Genomic DNA, 18,835 nt, shown 5'->3' on the forward strand with positions numbered 1-18,835 from the left:
TTCACTGTCTGTAGTCTCCTTTGCTATGTATTTCAGATTGGTTTGCGGGTGACATTCACCCTCAATATCTCTATAATTCTATGTCTTTTGGTCTCCTTCAGTTTAACCCCTCCGTGTCACTGTCGCCTGATGCCATATGCTACGTGAAGCATCCTAAGCTGTCAGATAAGATCCACTGTGTTGTGTTTGTCCTAGACGGTAGTACTGTGGATGTCCTTTCTGAGAAAGTGCTGGAGAGGATAAAGTCCATGCAGATACGGATGAATCAAAGAGGTGATGTTCTGTTTCATATTCATTGTATCAATGCAATGGTGTAAATTTGTTTGAGATTGTTCAGTACTGCATTTCATTTAAAGCTGAAAACAAGCCTCCTTACGAAAAGTCAATATGTCATTGCTGAGCCTTAGTCAAAACAGCTATCCTGTCAGACTCGGGGCGTATGATTGAGCCTCTTTCCCCTTCATACAATATGAAAAGAGGGCTACCTGATTTCCCGTATCATAATAAGTGTACTAGAAGTGTTTAGTTGCATAGAATACTATTACCTCTCCAGTCGATATTCTTTTCGCTTGATTTATAGCAGATAAAGCCCAGTTATCCACAACAAAAAGCGGCAACAGGTCATAGTATTAGGTAAATTAGTTTCCCATCTTACTAACACAGATAAATAAACATTCAGTTCATCTGATTATGATAAGATGACTGTGCTTCGTCCGTCGTCGTGCGTCGCCTGCTGTGCATAACCTCTTTATTCAAACGGTAGACGTAGAGTACACATATTGAGCATGTAGCATGCGGGATGATTACTATTGTATACTTTGACCATGTTATTTTGTGCCAGTAGTCAGAATACCATCAAGGTCCCTGGGCCTCTCATTGCTTAACATTTATGTGTACTACGTCATCTTAACAAGAGGCCCATGGACCTTAACGGTCACCTGATTTCAGATACAGAATGAAACAAAGACATGCATATAAACACTATATATATTTGCCCATCAGGCCCTTGAAGTCAGTCAGTGATTTTATAAATTTGACTTTTTAATCTATGAAGATTATGTGAATTGTTATCCATGTTATCCATTTTGACCCCTTTTGGCCCCACCCCTCTGGCCTCTGGGGGTCGGCCAAGACCAATATGGATATGATGTTAAAATGCTATTCCAGGCTAATAATTCTAACCCAGATTGACTAATTTCCTATGAAAACTAAGCAAATAATGTTCCTAAATGTGTTTTTCCTTTATAAACTATAGTAAATTTGACCCCCTCCCCAGGGGAAAATCTGAGATCCCAGGACCATGAAATTCACAATTTTTTGTAAAGGGCCTTACGACCTTCCAATCTATCAAGAGTATCTGGTTCCATCAAATCTGTGAATTCAAAAAGAAGATTTTTGAAATTACCATTTTGACCCCTTTTGGCTCCGCCCCTCTGGCCCCTGGGGGTCAGCCATGAACAATATGGATATGATGTTAAAATGCTATCTCAGGCTAATAATTCTAACCCAGTTTGACTAATTTCCTATGAAAAATAGGCAAATAATGTTCATAAATGTGTTTTTCCTATATAAACTAAAGTAAACTTGACCCCCTCCCCAGGGGGAAACATGAGACCCCAGGGTCATATAATTCACAATTTTTGTAAAGGACTTTAAGACCTTTCCATCTATGCAGAGTATTTGATTCTACCAGTTCCAGTATTTCAGAAAGAAGATTTTTAAAGTTTTAGCCTATTTGACCCGTTTTGGCCCCATCCCTAAGGCCCCTGGGGAACAGTCATGGAAAATTTGTTGATAAGATTCAATGGCCATCACATAGGGATAATTCTGACAACAATTGACTAATTTCCTATTTTAATGACTAAATAATGCTCAAAAATGTGTTTTCCCTATATAAACTATTGTAAACTTAACCCCCTCCCCAGGGGGAAACATGAGACCCAAGGGTCATATAATTCACAATTTTCATAAAACACCTTAAGACCTGTCCATCTATGAAGAGTATTAGATTCTACCATTTCCAGTATTTAAGAAGAAGATTTTTAAAGTTTGAGCCTATTTGCCCCTTTTGGCCCCGCCCCTCTGCCCCGAGGGGGTTGACCAGGACCAATATAGATATATGATATTAAAATGTTACCTCAGGCTAATAATTCTAAACAAGTTTGACACATTTTCTATGAAAATTGAGCAAAATATGCTCATAAATGTGTTTTCCCTATATAAACTATAGTAAACTTGACCCCCTCCCCAGGGGGAAACGTGAGACCCCAGGGTCATATAATTCACAATTTTTGTAAAGGACCTCAAGACCTTTCCATCTATGAAGAGTATGTGATTCTACCATTTCCAGAATTTCAGAAGAAGATTTTTGAAGTTATAGCCTATTTGACCCCTTTTGACCCCGCCCCTAAGGCCCCTGGGGGTCAGTCATGGAAAACTGGTTAATAGGATTCAATAGCCATCTCATACTGATAATTCTGACAATATTTGACTCATTTCCTATTACAAATGATCAAATAATACTCAAAAATGTGTTTTCCCTATATAAACTATAGTAAACTTGACCCCCTCCCCAGGGGGAAACGTGAGACCCCAGGGTCATATAATTCACAATTTTTGTAAAGGACCTCAAGACCTTTCCATCTATGAAGAGTATGTGATTCTACCATTTCCAGAATTTCAGAAGAAGATTTTTGAAGTTATAGCCTATTTGACCCCTTTTGACCCCGCCCCTAAGGCCCCTGGGGGTCAGTCATGGAAAACTGGTTAATAGGATTCAATAGCCATCTCATACTGATAATTCTGACAATATTTGACTCATTTCCTATTACAAATGATCAAATAATACTCAAAAATGTGTTTTCCCTATATAAACTATAGTAAACTTGACCCCTCCCCAGGGGGAAACGTGAGACCCCAGGGTCATATAATTCACAATTTTTGTAAAGGACCTCAAGACCTTTCCATCTATGAAGAGTATGTGATTCTACCATTTCCAGAATTTCAGAAGAAGATTTTTGAAGTTATAGCCTATTTGACCCCTTTTGACCCCGCCCCTAAGGCCCCTGGGGGTCAGTCATGGAAAACTCGTTAATAGGATTCAAAAGCCATCTCATACTGATAATTCTGACAATATTTGACTCATTTCCTATTACAAATGATCAAATAATACTCAAAAATGTGTTTTCCCTATATAAACTATAGTAAACTTAACCCCCTCCCCAGGGGGAAACCTGAGACGCCAGGGTCATATAATTCACAATTTTTGTAAAGGACCTTAGGACCTTTCTATCTATGAAGAGTATTTAATTCCATCACATCTGTGAGTGGAAAAGAAGATTTTTGAAATTTTAGTCAATTTTACCCCTTTTGGCCCCTCCCATAGCTCCCTGGGGGGTGAGGATCATATAATTCACAATTTTGATTGGCCTTATGCCTTAGAAGGTTTGTGCAAAATTTCATTGAAATTGCTACAGCAGTTTTGGAGAAGAAGTTGAAAATGTAAATTGTTTACGGACATACGACGGACGACGCACGACGGACGACGGACGACGACGGACAAAAGGCGATTAGAATAGGTCAATTGAGACTTCGTCTCAGGTGACCTAAAAAGCTGATGATGACAATTTTTATGCCATTGTCATTTATTGTCATATAGTACAGATTAAATTGTAATTGTTTTCCGCAGGAATACCCCAGGTTGTGCTGCTGACCAAAATCGATAGAATATGTGAAGAAATCTCCGATGACGTCAGCAAAGTTTTCTTTAGTCTAGCGATGAAGGAGTGTGTTGACAAAGTTGCCATGATGATGGGTTTACCCCGATCGCATGTACTTCCTGTCAAGAACTATGAGTGTGAGGTAGAACTTGACCAGAACACCAACATCCTGGCACTTCTCAGTCTCAGAAGGCTCCTGTATTTTGTTGATGACTTCCTGTACAACAAACTGGACGAGATGGAGGCTGATCAAACACAAAAAGTTAAAATCAGAGAATAAAACGACGTATAATAGACGAAATTCTAATTAAGGCGAATAAATATTTGAAAGATGTTAAGAGAATTGAAGGAATATTAGAAGACATTTAATAATCATTGCTTTTATTATGCTTTTCACATACTATGGTTCCCTTAACCACAAACTGATGATAATGATGATAATATTACCATGCTTAGGTGTGGTAAGTGTGGAAGATGTCATGCAGATTTTGAGTTCACATTGCCGTTTAAGCAATATAGTACGGAGGCTTAAGCACAAAATCGTGCACTTTGTAATACAAGTATGAAATTTGGCACCTTGGTTCTATGGACTAATACAAGGTATTTCAGAACGGGACCCCAACCGGATCTTGGTGCTGACGAAAATGGCGGTCATTTTTCAAAGTGGCCGCCATAAAAATATTATTATTTATAATATCTGAAATAGAAATCTAATTTTTGTTGTATACCTACATATTTAGGGTTACTGAATCCAAATATGAGCACAAGTAATTGGTAAAAGCTGTCGGCCATCTTGTTTTCAAAATGGCCGACATAGACATAACGTTTAAATTAAAATATTTTGAAAACTAATTGATATAGAATTCTAATTTTTGTTTTTTGCCTACATTTTCAGGGTTACTAAATATAATGATGAAAGTTTGTAATTGATAAAACTGTTGTCGGTCATCTTGGTTTTGAAAATGGCCGATATAGAAATGTTTGAATTATAATATCTTGAAAACAAATTTATCTAGAATCCTAATTTTTGTCTATATCTTTATTTTCAGGGTTAGTGTTGGCAAATATGAGCATGAGTGATTGATAAAGAGCTGTTTTATCAGCCATCTTGATTTTCAAAATGGTCGACAATGACAAGTTTAAAGTGAAATGTTTTGAAAATTAATTATCGTAGAATCCTAATTTTTGTGTCAATGCCTTTATCTATATGGTTAATGAATGCAAATATGAAATTTCCAAAATGGAAAAAGTTTTCACTAATATTGTTTCTCATTATGGCCACCATATTATAATTAAATGGGTAAATAAATCAATAATGTCTACCATTTTGTATTCATAAATAAAAACTATTCACAGGTGTTATTTCTATAGTCTTCCATCTGGAACAATGGGTAAAGCGATATAGTTTTGTGTCGTTTTGTTCCGTCAGTCTGACGGTCATTCTGTTAGCGGTAGTGCAATCGTCCCCCGCTCCATCTTTCATTCTTCCTTACATGGTCTTGTCTGGACCTTATACCCAATTGTACTATGAAGCATTGTAACATATAAAGTGATACTTAGGTATGATAGTTTGTTGCATTTAACATATTATTTTCCAATTACCTAAATTTATCGAAACTTCTTAGGGCTTTTCTTTTTCATATGACACTGGAACTTCATACCTGGTGCTTGCGTTCGGGGAGTCGATGAAACGCATAGAAAACCAATTATCTGTGACATATATTTCGACCATTGTTATCCATTGAAAAAAGGTATGTTCTTTATCTTAAGGATGTATTCTTCTGAGGTTTCGGTCCCTTTGAAATCTTGTTTCGACAAAGATCAAAGAAGAAATACAGTTTATAAATATCTGTAGCAAATTTTGTCAAAAAATTACTTTTGTATTCTTAGTAGATTTTTATACAGGGATTTTAAGAAATGGTCCATTTAACGGTCATCTTGAAATTAAAGCTTCTTTGCGCTTTGAGTAGAGCCACAATTTTACCATTTTTTCACTTCAATTGTTTTTACTTAAATTATCACTGTGCCAGCATTTTTAGCTGTAGCGAGCTTATGTTTGCTTTGAATCTTGGTTCGTGGTAATAAAGATATTGAGCATTAATGTATGAAATGACACACTTTTGCCACTTTATTTTTACATTTAATGGTAATTTGAGCACTTTTATTTTTTACTATAAAATATTGAAAAATAACAAATATTTGAATGAGGAAAAAGTAAGCACTTAGAAAGAACAACCCTTTCCCTATTGAAATGCAAAATATTGACAAAAGTTTAATACAAGAACTATTTCTATAAAGAGTTGAATTTTGCAAAAAAGTTTAAAATGGTGCATTTTATAGTTAAAAATTAAGGGGTAGGGGTAGCATATGTTGTTATCTGAGAAAAAAATATGAGCTTTATTATTCATCACTAGTATATTTTTTAAAGAAGACCACTGCAAAATTAATTCTACAAACATCCATACATATAAAATCGCCTCATTAGGAAATAATGGCTTTAATCTATCGTGTATATGGTCAAAACGGCAAAATTCCCATTAAAGCCAATATTTTGGTACTAGGTATCTTTGAGTGGCAATAGCTCAAAACGAATACACGGACATATGATTTTTCTTCCATTTTATTTTATGGTAAGAACTCCCTATTTCTAAAAATCTATATGAGGAAAAAAAGTTAAATATAAGAAAATTTTGTCATCTCAGAGGAGAACATCCTTTATACAGATCTATTAGTATCATAACAGCTTATTCCATGGAAATATGGCGTCCCCTGCTTGAAATGTATGCAATATATTGTCTACATGTGTGAATATCTGTATGTTTTGGGAGACTGAAATTTATAAGCATGCAGCCAAAAGAACAGAACAGCACACACATAACCCAAAAATATACTGATATCAACCAAGCAGTCATTTTGCTTCATTTTTGGTAAGCGATAACCAAGAACAGAAACTACCACTTTTATGCCTCGGCCAAGGGACAGAACCAAGGGCTGTCCACACATCCTCAACACTGAGCCAAGAGTGAAGCGATGTCAGGGGAGACGTTAGTAAGAAAACAATTACAATATCCAAAATTGATTCTCATTTCCAGACAGTGCCATGATGGAAACAAGTTCCAAATCAACAATACGCTATTATCTATGAAAGTTGTATGGTCTCCTAGTATCACTTTCGCTCTTTTTGTCATAGTGAAAACTGTATAAGTGCTATACACATTTTTCTCCGTCTGTCCAAGGTTTAAACTTTCTCATTTTACCACTTTTTATAAAGTTGCAGAGTTGTGAAACCAAGAGAAATGTCAACAATTATTCGTAAACAAAACATGTTGTCGACCTCAGCAGATTGGATCTACAAAGAAATTAATGCTCGCACATTACAATATTTGATACACACAATATTGAATTACGTCAATATGTAGATTAGATGTTTCAAATACTCGCTCTGTGGACACATACCAGCACGATTTGCTCATATTAGCCAGAAAGAAAACGTAAACAAACACATGTGCGCTTACGCTAGTTACCTGGATCACCACGTGCAGGACGTGTGGACGTCAGTCAGGTGATACGATTCGGAATTCCGACAAAACCCGAAGGTACTGAACATGGCGGTGATTGAAGGCGTTTTATTCAAAACCAGGAATATATGACCCCTATATTTCGGCTCTATTACAGGCTGACATATGGTTTTGGGGAGCTTAATCATTAAGTTACATGTCAATGTTCAAATATCAAATATTAAAGCGACATATCGTTACAGTAAAAATTACCAAAAATACAACTTTAAGGTGGTAGTTTCTTGTGTTTCTGAACGCTGAGTATAAAGGGAATGGTACCAGCTAGGTAGTTTTTTGTTTAGCGGAATGATTCAGTGGGATAGTACTATACTAATAGAAAGCGTTCCAGTTCCAATATGACATGGAGACACAACGCAAATTTACTAAAGCTTTCAAAACATACACTTACACACGCAACTAATTGCTTACAGGGAGAAGCCACCAACCAATCAACTAATGGTTTGAAAATTGTTTGACAATAATTAAACTTATTCAACACGTAGGAAGATAACTCCATTTACATTACCAAAAGAGACAATTTAAAAAAATACATAAATTAGACACCTTTTTGAAAAATATATTACGTAAAAACTATGCTCCTATGTATTAGTTCTTCAATATATTTGAAACTTCTGGTATTCGTTTCAATAACATACATGTAACATATGGATTTTTTCAATGACGGTCAAAATGAAGAGCATAGTGGCTTGGTTTACACTGTCTTACCTAGAAATACACAAAAATATCAGTTCCAATGACTTATAGTACAGGAAACAAGATAATGCATTAAATGATAACATTGCCGACGAACTGACCAAACGAAGAACTTGGCACATATTTATCTTAAGTATATCTAAGGCGGCCATCTCATAAACAAGGTGGCGGAGAACAGCTTTTACCAATTACTTATTTTTACTCATTCATATTTGCAATCAGTAACCCTGAAAATAGAGATATAAAACAAAACTTGGGATGCTATATCAATTAGTTTTCAAGATATTATAATAATTCAATTATTTCTATGTCGGCCATTTTTTAAAATCAAGATGGCCGACAACAGCATTACCGATCACTAACGTTTATATTTATATGCAGTAACCCTGAAAATATAGATATTGAACAAAAATTAAAATTCTATATCAATCAGTTTTCAATATATTAGAATTTAAATATTTCTATATCGGCCGATTTGAAAATCAAAGATGGCCGACAAAACAGTTTTTACCAATTACTCATGTTTATATTTGCAACCAGTAACCCTGAACACAGAAAAAATAGAACAAAAATAAGGATTCTTTATCAATTAGTTTTCCAGATATAAGAATTCAAACATTTCTATGTCGACCATTTTGAAAACCAAGATATTATACTTTAAATATTTTTGTAGCGGACATTTTGAAAAATGGCCGCCATTGACGTCAGCAACAATATCAGGTTTGGGTTCCGTCCTCAAATACCTTGTATTAGTCCATAGTAATGGCGTACCAAATTTCATACTTGTATCACAAAGTGCGCGATTTGGCCAAAAATTGTGCCTAAGCCTCCGGACTATTCCGGATCCGACGCACCGCCATGTTGTTCCAACCAGAAACTCAGCTGCAGGTTTACATACCTTAATGTTTGTGGAATTAAGTCCAAAACCATGAAGTCATACATACATTTTCTAAATATAAATTTAGACTTTGTATTTTGGGTAAAATTTTCGAAACAAATCTTGAACTCTGATGAGGATTTTTTCCTCGGTTATACAAGGTAAACATCACCTAATGCGTTAACTGAATGATAGTTCTTGCTAAAAATAGTAACAAAATATCATTAGTTGGAGATTTTACTTCAAAACCCCAAAATAGAAATGGTTATGTAGAGCCTGATGATAATTTTATCCACTCGCTTAATCTAAACGAAAGCTAGGAATTGCTTTCATATCTTTATGATTTTAAAAAGTTGAAATCATTAAATGTTAACTTACAAAGAATCATTCAGTGTAAAACCAATGTAAATAACTATGGTAATAGATGATTTTTGCAAGCAAAATAATATGTATATAGCCAATGATCGTATTGGTAAAGATGCACAAAAGTAGTATATGTGTCTCTTTAACCCCTATCGTGACCTACATTTGACCTAGAGCGTGACCTACTTTCGCACCTGCGTGACCTAGCCCCAAGTTGACTTAGCTCTTGCCTGAACCCCAACATGACCTAGGTCCGACCATGTGTCCTAGTATAAACTCCAACGCGGCCTTCTTAGACCTATGCGGTACTCTAACCCCAAATTGACCCAGTCCCCCAGTTCATTGATCTAGACCGTGACCTACTTTACCGTATAAAAGACCAGGGATTCCGGTGATCCGGCACCAGTCTTATTTGGAGTAGAACGCGGTCCGGTTTACAAAAACAATAAGATAATATTGTATTGTTTTTCTCATGTTTAACACTTTACACATTTGAAGTTGTTCTAATTCTTATACAGAGCAAACACTTCTAATATAACAAAAGAACTTAATGTTTTCAATTACTCTTGCAGATAATGAGTCCGTGTAGAGAAATAACTGAGATTGAAGATCTGACAAGAACGGGCCTTCCTTTAAAGGAGTACACGAAGCGTATTCTGAATGAGAAATTAGATAACATCATCAACGCCATGAAAAATCTTTCACTGTCTGATGATTGTAATACAGAGGACGGCGGACGAAAAACTGAGCGAAGAGAGAATGTGAAGATTCTCGTTCGATCTTGGAAAGAACGCAAAGATTGAAGTAACGGAACAGGCATGCACAAAGTATAAAAACTATTTTAAATTTTCAGATCTGTAGATGTCCATAAATCTGTAGGTCTAGATGAAATGAACATCAAATTGTTAAAACTGTCCCATACTCATATAGCTAGACCTCTCACCTATATTTTTAATCTCAGTCTTAAATCTGGTAAGTTCCCTAGTGAATGGAAACTTGTTAAAGTTTTACCCGTCCATAAAAGTGGATCGATGTGAGATGTTTCAAATTTTAGACCCATATCTGTTTTGAATGTTTTATCAAAGATTTTTGAAAGACATGTACACTGTAAATTTTAGAATTATTTATGTACACACAACCTACTTGTATCTTTTGGTTTTAGAAAAGATAATTCCTGTAAAACAGTTCTTCTTGATATTGTCAACTCATAGTGTTGTCTTTTTAGATTTTAGAAAGCTTTTGACTGTGTAGACCATGAAGTCCTATTACAAAAACTAAAACTATAGAATTAAATCTTACTTAACTGATAGACAGCAAATGAAAAAATGTCACATAGTATGCCTATGACACAAGGAGTATCACAAGGTTCGATATTAGGTCCACTAATGTTGTTTTTAACTTTTGTAAATGATCTCCTTTTGCATATTCAGAGTGGTAACGACATGTATGCTGACGACACCATCTTGTCAGCCTCTAGTGCCACTTTTGCAAATGTTCGGGAAAAGCTGCAGGTAGCCCTAAATGCAGTTGCTAACAGGTGTTTGTGTAAACAGAATGTTAATCAATGCAGACAAAGCAAATTGTGTGGTTATAACTACGAAGCAAAAGCACAGTAGAAATGATTTTATACTTGATTTACATCTGATCAATAGTGAGTGTGTTTAGCCAAATAGAGTCTGCTAAATTACTTGGTGTAAAGGTGGACACATGCTGGGAAGACCATGTGAAGTACGTGCTATCTAAAATTTATAAAGGCTTAGGTTTGTTAAGAAGAAAAAAGGAAATATCTCCCCCTTGTTAAATAACGAAATATTTTGATGTATTTGTTTTCCTCATTTTTTTATTGTTCGACAGTTTGGAATGGTTGTTCTTCCAACTTGATGCAGAAACTTTTTAAAGCTCAAAAACAGGAAGCAAGAATAATTCTAGAAGTACTATTTTCATCTGCTGACATGTTTGAAGGGTTAAACTCGTTACCATTAGCTGAATTTTATAAATATAGGAAAGGTACAACGGCGTACAAGTGTATAAATCATCTGGTCCCTGAATACCTATGTAATGCTTTCCATCCACAGTCTCATGTTCATACCAGATGTACTAGATCTAGTCAAAATAAGATTTTACAAATTTTTTTTTAGTCTCTTTAGTCTCAGGAAGACAAATTTGGAATGATTTACCAAATCAGCTAAGAGAGTATGTGACCATTAGTACTTTTAAACGTTCATTTAGTAGATATCTTAGAGAGCACATGTGACGCCTGACAGTTTTACCATCTTAGTGATTTTTAGCTACAATCAACTTTTGTTTACTTTTAAAGTAATACTCCATATTATATCGACTTTCACATAAAGATTTACGGGTATTTTTGTCTAGGTGTCTTAATCATCTGATATTTAACCTCAAACAATTTAGTATAATCAAATCCTTATTACATGTTGTTGCTAAATTGTAGTTATAGCAATTTTAGATTATGCTATGTAAGCGCATAACTATGTCAATTTTTATTTTGTTGCTATATTAGCATGCATGTAGATTAGGCATGTCATTTAATTGAACAACATTTATGCATGAAATTTATGCATCCTGTGATAATTTTTAATTAGCTTCTGTGATATAACTTTGTCATTCATTATATTTCTTATATTCCAAATGTATGTGCTTTTATCTAACCCATTAGTATATATGTTTTACTAACCAGAGGACCATGCGGTAGATTAGTCTTCAGGAAATAAAGTTTATAATAATTATTATTTTAAAGAGGATTTGTGTTAAAAAGGGTGACAAAGAGGTTATATTTCTGCTCCAACGTTGGAAAGAATTGTCTTATTCCACCGAACAAGTCGACGAAGCCGTGTCATATTTCAAGGCTGGAATAGAAGTTAATTTCCGTGAACATTTGTGAAGAAACGTACACGTTTCTGTAAATCACCCGTACGCTACAGTGAATATTCGTCACTTCTGGAGACCAGAAGGTACCAGTGAAAAACGAGCCACCTGTAAAGGAGTGGCGCTTCATTTTGATCAATACACTCGCCTGAAGGAATTCCTGAAGGTATTAACAGACAGAATCCCTGAACTAAGACACCGAACCGCGTTATCGACACAATTACAATCAAATGTTAATGCTTTACTGTCCATAGTGTAATCCTAACGACACGTGTTGGGATATTTGAAAAACCTATGAAAAGGACTTGCTTCAATTATTTATCCTCACTCTGTGAAGAAAGACAAAGGGACAAGGAATTCCAGAATGGGTTCATTCGTCAGTGACGTCGTGCAGGATATGAACGAAATGATATCAGGTTTGAATTCCGTGTACGAAAGACACAGACTATACGCCTGTATTGTAAAATTTGTAGGAATGCTTGCCTGGATCGTATTGGCTACATCATCAGTGGTTGTAACCGAAAACTTGACAGTAAAAATGACAAAACATTTGATTGTGTGAAAATCGTGACAAATTCAACAAACTATGAACTATGGTCAATGACACATTGTGTAGGAGTTTGAAACAGTACCCGTTATCTGGCGACTACTATCTGTCGGTGTGTCGATACCAGGGACTTGTACGTACGTGTTGACCTGAGACAGTTTATCGACGGAAAGACAAACATTCGTGTTATCGCATTAACTGTTCGACAGTGAAATTATTTACAACGAATAACCGCTCGTATCAACATGTCCATTTGAAATGCAAATTGATTGTATTTATTCGTAATAAAATGTCAATTAAAATCTGAATGATTATTGTTTTTATATAATATGTTTTAGATGTACGCACTTATTAAAAGGGAAAATGCCTGACTTGGAGGACTACCTAAATCAGATCTGTTACGATCCTAAACACCCCGCATTATTTCACGGACCAAAGAATTTGAAATTGTATCAAGTTGTAGGTAAAGAAGGGAAGGTTAAAGAAGGCATACGCAGGATAACGCAATGGCTCCAATCAAGATGCTTCAGTTTACAGAAAGAAATTTAAGGAGAATAGTATGGCAAGCCAACATGAAATTTATTCAAAGAGAAAAGTCAATCCTTAATTTCACTGCATATATATAAGATATCTTGATTGAAATATAAGATATCTTATATAGTATATGAGATATATCATATAGTATATGAGATATATCATATAGAATATGAGATATCTCATATAATATATACTATATAAGATATCTTATATAATATATGAGATATCTCATATTTTTTTAATTAATCCTATATAAGATATCTTATATCGTATATAAGATATCTTATTTAAGTTATCTATACAAGATAAATTATATAGTATATAAGATATCTTATATAGTATATAAGATATCATAAATAATTGAAAGCTCGTTGCTTTATAAGATATCTAATAAAGGAACGAGATTTCAACAAAGGCCCAGAAATGAAGTCTCCCTACCCGGAAGTCATAGAGAGCTGTAAAGTATACTACTACTCGTTCAGCCAGACTCTAGTTGGTTTCGCATGCTACGACAGTATCAAGCGTTTGGTTGAACTAGACAAAACTATGCATGTGTAGTTAGGTTACCAAATTATATTTATTGTCGCCATGTTCGAATAGACAACTAGAGTGATGGGAATAATCGTTGAATGCAACTAAACAGCGGTTGATTCTCCCTAAGAATTAGAGTCTGGTTTTAAATGCTACGAAATCTCATTCTATATAAGATATCTTATATAGCAACGAGATTTCAATTATATAAGATATCTTATATATTAATTAAGATATCTTATATACGATATAAGATATCTTATATAGAAAATTAAATAAGATATCTTAAATACTATATTAGATAACTTATATACATATATAAGATATCTTATCTAATTTTTGTACGAGATATCTTATATACTATATAAGATATTATATAATCATATAAGATATCTTATAAAATATGAGATAACTTATATACTTTATAAAATATCTTATATATTTTATAAGATATCTCATATATATATAATTATATAATTCGATTAAATACGGGATAGACCTTGCTTCTTCAATAAATGTTGGCTTAATTTGCTTAATTTCGCACGTCAAGCGGACGTTTCAGAGAGACTATCAACAAACTGGATGGATGAACTGTTTCTCGTAGACCGGAGATTTTTGAGACAAGGAATATCCGTATATAAATCAAAAGATTTTGCAAATGATGAAATATCTGGGCCATTTTACGAAAAGGAAATGCAGAAATTGAATGCATATGCCTAACCAAATATAGAGTGGAAACGATGCTGAGAAAAAGGAAAATAGGCGGTACGATCGAAGTGTATGTGAAATGGTCAGGCTGGCCGTCAAAATTCAATTCATGGAATCCCGAACTCATTATGGTATTTGGATATTTACTTTAACGTCATAATGACATGGGTACGCGAGTCGTGCTGAGGTCAAAAATTAGCTAAGAGTTATACCCGGATAATCATGCACGTGACTTTAGAATACACCTATCGAAACCTTTGATATTAGATGGATACTGGACGGTCTCCCTCACAGAACTAACTCTTTATCGCGGGAAAAAGAAACCGTCATTGTCTTAAGAATTCTTGATTTGCTGTAACCTTTATGACGACAATATGGTAGGGGATACTAAATTACCCTTACTGACATACAAAACGACTGATAAAAATGCTATAGGTATGTTTACGACACCACCGGACAGAATCGTGTACGCTTACACGAAATACCAGCCAATATTCGACAACATGGAGGGTGTCATCTTTCATCAAGGTTTACCTGATAAAAACCAAATCGAGGACTACTTGGATGGGGTGCGCCACGTGATTCTCGCATTGGACGACCTGATGCTTAAAATAACTCCGTCCGAGGATTGTGTTTAATTATTCACCGTAACCTGTCATAATCGCAACATTACTTATGTTTTTCTGACGCAAAATCTGTACCGTTCCGGTAAATATACCATATCAATATCTCTCAATTGTACGAACGTCATCTTATTTCGTAACCATCGTGACACGAGACTGTTGTTGACCTTTGGTTCCCAGATACTCCCTGGTCAATCTCTTATTTTAAAGACGCGTACGAGAAAGCGACTAGTAAACCTTACGGTTATTTTTTGATCGACCTTTGACAATATTTTCTAAAACGATGACTATACAGTGTTTATCCCAAAAGTATGGAAGGACATGTTTGTGTGATGTAAAGACCAATTGTGTCTGGATGAGTGGACGAGTAACACAGCAATCGGGTTCTCTTAATTTTCTATATATAACTAACCCGAAACAGAGAATGGGAATCGTACAATATGTCACCTATCCACAGTGAGATGTGCTGAGTTTGATCGCTAAAAACATATTGCATGGAAACATACCAATCAGTGATGCTCGATATACATGTTAGTCATTAGAACTCTACCCGGTCGTCGGGTGAACAGAGTCAGGAAGAAAGAGGCTTTATTGAAACATATCGCGTCATTACCACTTCTTATTAAACCTGCCCTACCCCTAATCAATAACAATCGCTAACGAATTGATACTGACACCCAAGTTCAAGTAGGAAATATTCTGGAACATCTTTAATACATGTGGTGGTTCATTAAATAAGGCAAATGCAGATATTTGTATCAATGAACTTTACAATTAAAAAAAATGAATGAGCTGGATCACATTGAGGTTTTTGAATGGGAAAATATTTGATGAGTTTTAAAACGGAGAAATAACAGTTTACGAAAATAGATTTACATTGACCAGCTTGAAAAACAATAAAGCTTCTGATGAAGATAAGATTTTAAACGAATACCTTTAAAGTACCATGAATGTTTTAATACCAGTTTATCATAAAGCGTTTAATTGGATACAAGAAATATTCGTAAAGCTTGAATAACTGGTATAATAAAACCAGTGTGTGTATAAAAGATAAAGGTGACCCAAAAGATCTCGATAATTATACAGCGATTACCCTAGTATCATTTCCTGGAAAAGATTTTACTTCGATTATAAATAATCGACTTAACGAGATTTTTGATAAACCCAATCTTATGAGCAGTGCTCAAGCTGGGTTCAGAAAAGGGTATTCTACAACAGATAATATATTTGTATTGTATTCTTTCATATCCGTATATTTTTCATTGGAGAAAAAAACTTTGTTGCACCTTTATTGATTTTAGGAAAGCATTTGACAGTATATGGAGAACTGGTCTTTGGGAAAGGTTGCTTAAGAGTAATGCTACTGGAAATAATTTAATATCATTTTTATGCTATATAAGGATGCGAAATCATGTGTTAAAAATCGAAATGAACTTGTGAACATCCAGTGTCTTCAACCACGGAGATTTGTAAAGAAGCCAGCTTGGATTTTTAACGAAAGAATGTTTCTCTTCTTTTTCATATCTGTATACATATTTTGCATACTACGAACACATTTCCTAGATCTAACCACTTACATGTAATAGCCAGATCGCTTATCCTGGCTTTGGCCTCCCTGATGATCTGTGTTAGAACACTTGTGTGTTCAATGTATCCTGACACACCTGGTACTCCTCCTGTCTGCACAGCGATGTCTATATACTCATTGATAAGCAAATATTTGGTCATTCTCTTTGCCAATATCTTCTCTTCGATGTTTAATGACGAAATGGTGCGCAATTGCTTTGATACTTGTGCTTGTGAATTTTCTTCCTTTGTTGTAACTTTTCCTTCTGTTTGATGCCAATAATCTGCCAACTGTCCTTTTACTCCAGATGACCTTCAGATGTTTCCATAGTAATGAGCTTTGGACAGTTATTGTATACTATGGGATATATTAGGTTCCGGAGATAATGACGCTCTAGCCTTCCTGATGACTTCCACCACTTCCTTAAAATTAAGTTTTGATTCATTAAACACATGCTAAAGATGGTCAGGCTGAACCAAAGTCTCTAATTCTCTCAAATTCTTCTTCCTTTTAGGATCACCATGCGTGTCCTTCAGAGGTTTCCCGACCTCTTCCCTTCCGGCGTTCAATGTACCATAGCCCATACTTCCTAATAATCACGATGTGAACTGGAATGGATTGGCTGTAAACAGTGCTCGCGCACGCTCTCTCTGCGTTCTCTTCCATCTACGTCTCTCTGCTCTTCTCAATATCTTCAACTTCTCTCTGATCATCTGATGATCTTTCTCAATTCCGACAATGCTGGCCTTTTCCGGGGGCTTGTCGGATCCTTCTCGCCAGTTTTTCAAATCCTTCCCCCTCACACTCATTATCTATTGCTGTTTCCTGTTTTACTGCCTGCTTCGTTTGATTGTCCCCTCTCCTCTGTACCAAATCTATCCAGACCGACGATGTATATTATTGTTACCATGCTTCCTATCTTCTTATCGTTGCTGCATCTACGTCATATTCGAACTTCTCCCACTTTGCTTTTACATGTTTGCATGTGTCATTGCGATACCTGGCCAGTTCGACAGGAGTGTTGTGTCACACTGTCGCGTTTTCCTCGCTTTGGCGGGGTATTTTTTCGCTCCGTACACAGTCGCTTCTCATATTTTCGTATTTTATGTTGAAGTTTGGCATAACATATGCCAGCTGGTAACATGAGTCATTATGTAAATTAGCAAAAGTGTGCTTTGAAGAGTGTATCAATATAGTAGTTTTATCATAAACCGGGAAGAAATACATAATTCCCACATAGTTATGTCAAGCGTACGCGCTCGCAATATCATATTGAGCTCTCGATAGCAAACGAAATGTCAAATCGTTCAAAAGTACACCGCTTCATTAACTCAAAACAAAGAAGCAATTGAGGTCATGTGAACTAAAAACAGATCTGACACACTTACTCAAGCAATGCCTTGAGACAGATGTTTAATCAGTTCAATTACGAACAACTAATTGGTACCTTCCCATGCTAAGCATCTCTTACCGCTGGCAGAAGTTGGCTTACATAAGTAAATTAACTTATCGGCTAACAAGTGGACACGCAGAGCACGTGATGAGAAGGACCAGACGACACACGAAAATTTACATCCGGAAATTACTAGTTTTATCCGGTAAGTTGTCGTTAATTAGTTCGGCATTACAAGAACTGCCCGGAGAATAGTTTGCTATCTGGAGGATTAACGTCCTAAAATCAGGTTAGGTTTCTCCGACTCCACCTCGCCCTAGACAAAGTATCTGGTGTGTCATTACAGCTTAATAATGGTACCACAAACACCGTGGCACATATACGACAGCTCAGAGGTCATTCTACCATGTGTCAATCTTTGAGTCCGATTTGTAGAAGTAATTGGGAAATGCTGGAGTTTTTCTCTTGAGGCATTTTCGGCAAATATATCTATTGTTAGATATCGGTTAATGGTGTTCCCTACTAATGTAGTGCAAAATAACCATTGAAATGGAAAGGACATCCTGACTTGATGTCATAACGATCAATCAATCTAATTAAAATTGGATGTTCATTATCTACTCTGTATACAGGGTAGACCAATAATGAACATCGAATTTTAATTAGTTTGAACGATCAATGAATACTATCTTTTAGATTAAAACATCTTCACAAGCTACATGTTTAGTGTAATGTAAAGGGACAATTCTGTCTAAGGGTCACATATATCAAACCAGTTCTAAAGGGGGTTACAGTAGTTGGTATTTATGCAAT

The 18,835-nt window shown here is 35.4% G+C and overlaps 1 protein-coding gene across 1 annotated transcript in view; it reads left to right on the top strand.

Annotated features, from left to right (window-relative positions):
• LOC138324045 (interferon-induced protein 44-like) overlaps positions 1–12,971 on the top strand; it is a 111,362-nt gene extending 98,391 nt beyond the window's left edge. Inside the window, exons 7-9 of the mRNA XM_069269051.1 lie at positions 102–273; positions 3,689–3,981; positions 9,803–12,971. Coding sequence (XP_069125152.1) covers positions 102–273; positions 3,689–3,981; positions 9,803–10,033 — 696 coding nt within the window. The 3' untranslated portion in view covers positions 10,034–12,971. The remainder of the gene's footprint in view (positions 1–101; positions 274–3,688; positions 3,982–9,802) is intronic.
• The last annotated feature ends 5,864 nt before the right edge of the window (positions 12,972–18,835 follow it).

The sequence above is a fragment of the Argopecten irradians genome, chromosome 5, assembly GCF_041381155.1.
Source record: "Argopecten irradians isolate NY chromosome 5, Ai_NY, whole genome shotgun sequence".
Lineage (NCBI taxonomy): Eukaryota > Metazoa > Mollusca > Bivalvia > Pectinida > Pectinidae > Argopecten > Argopecten irradians.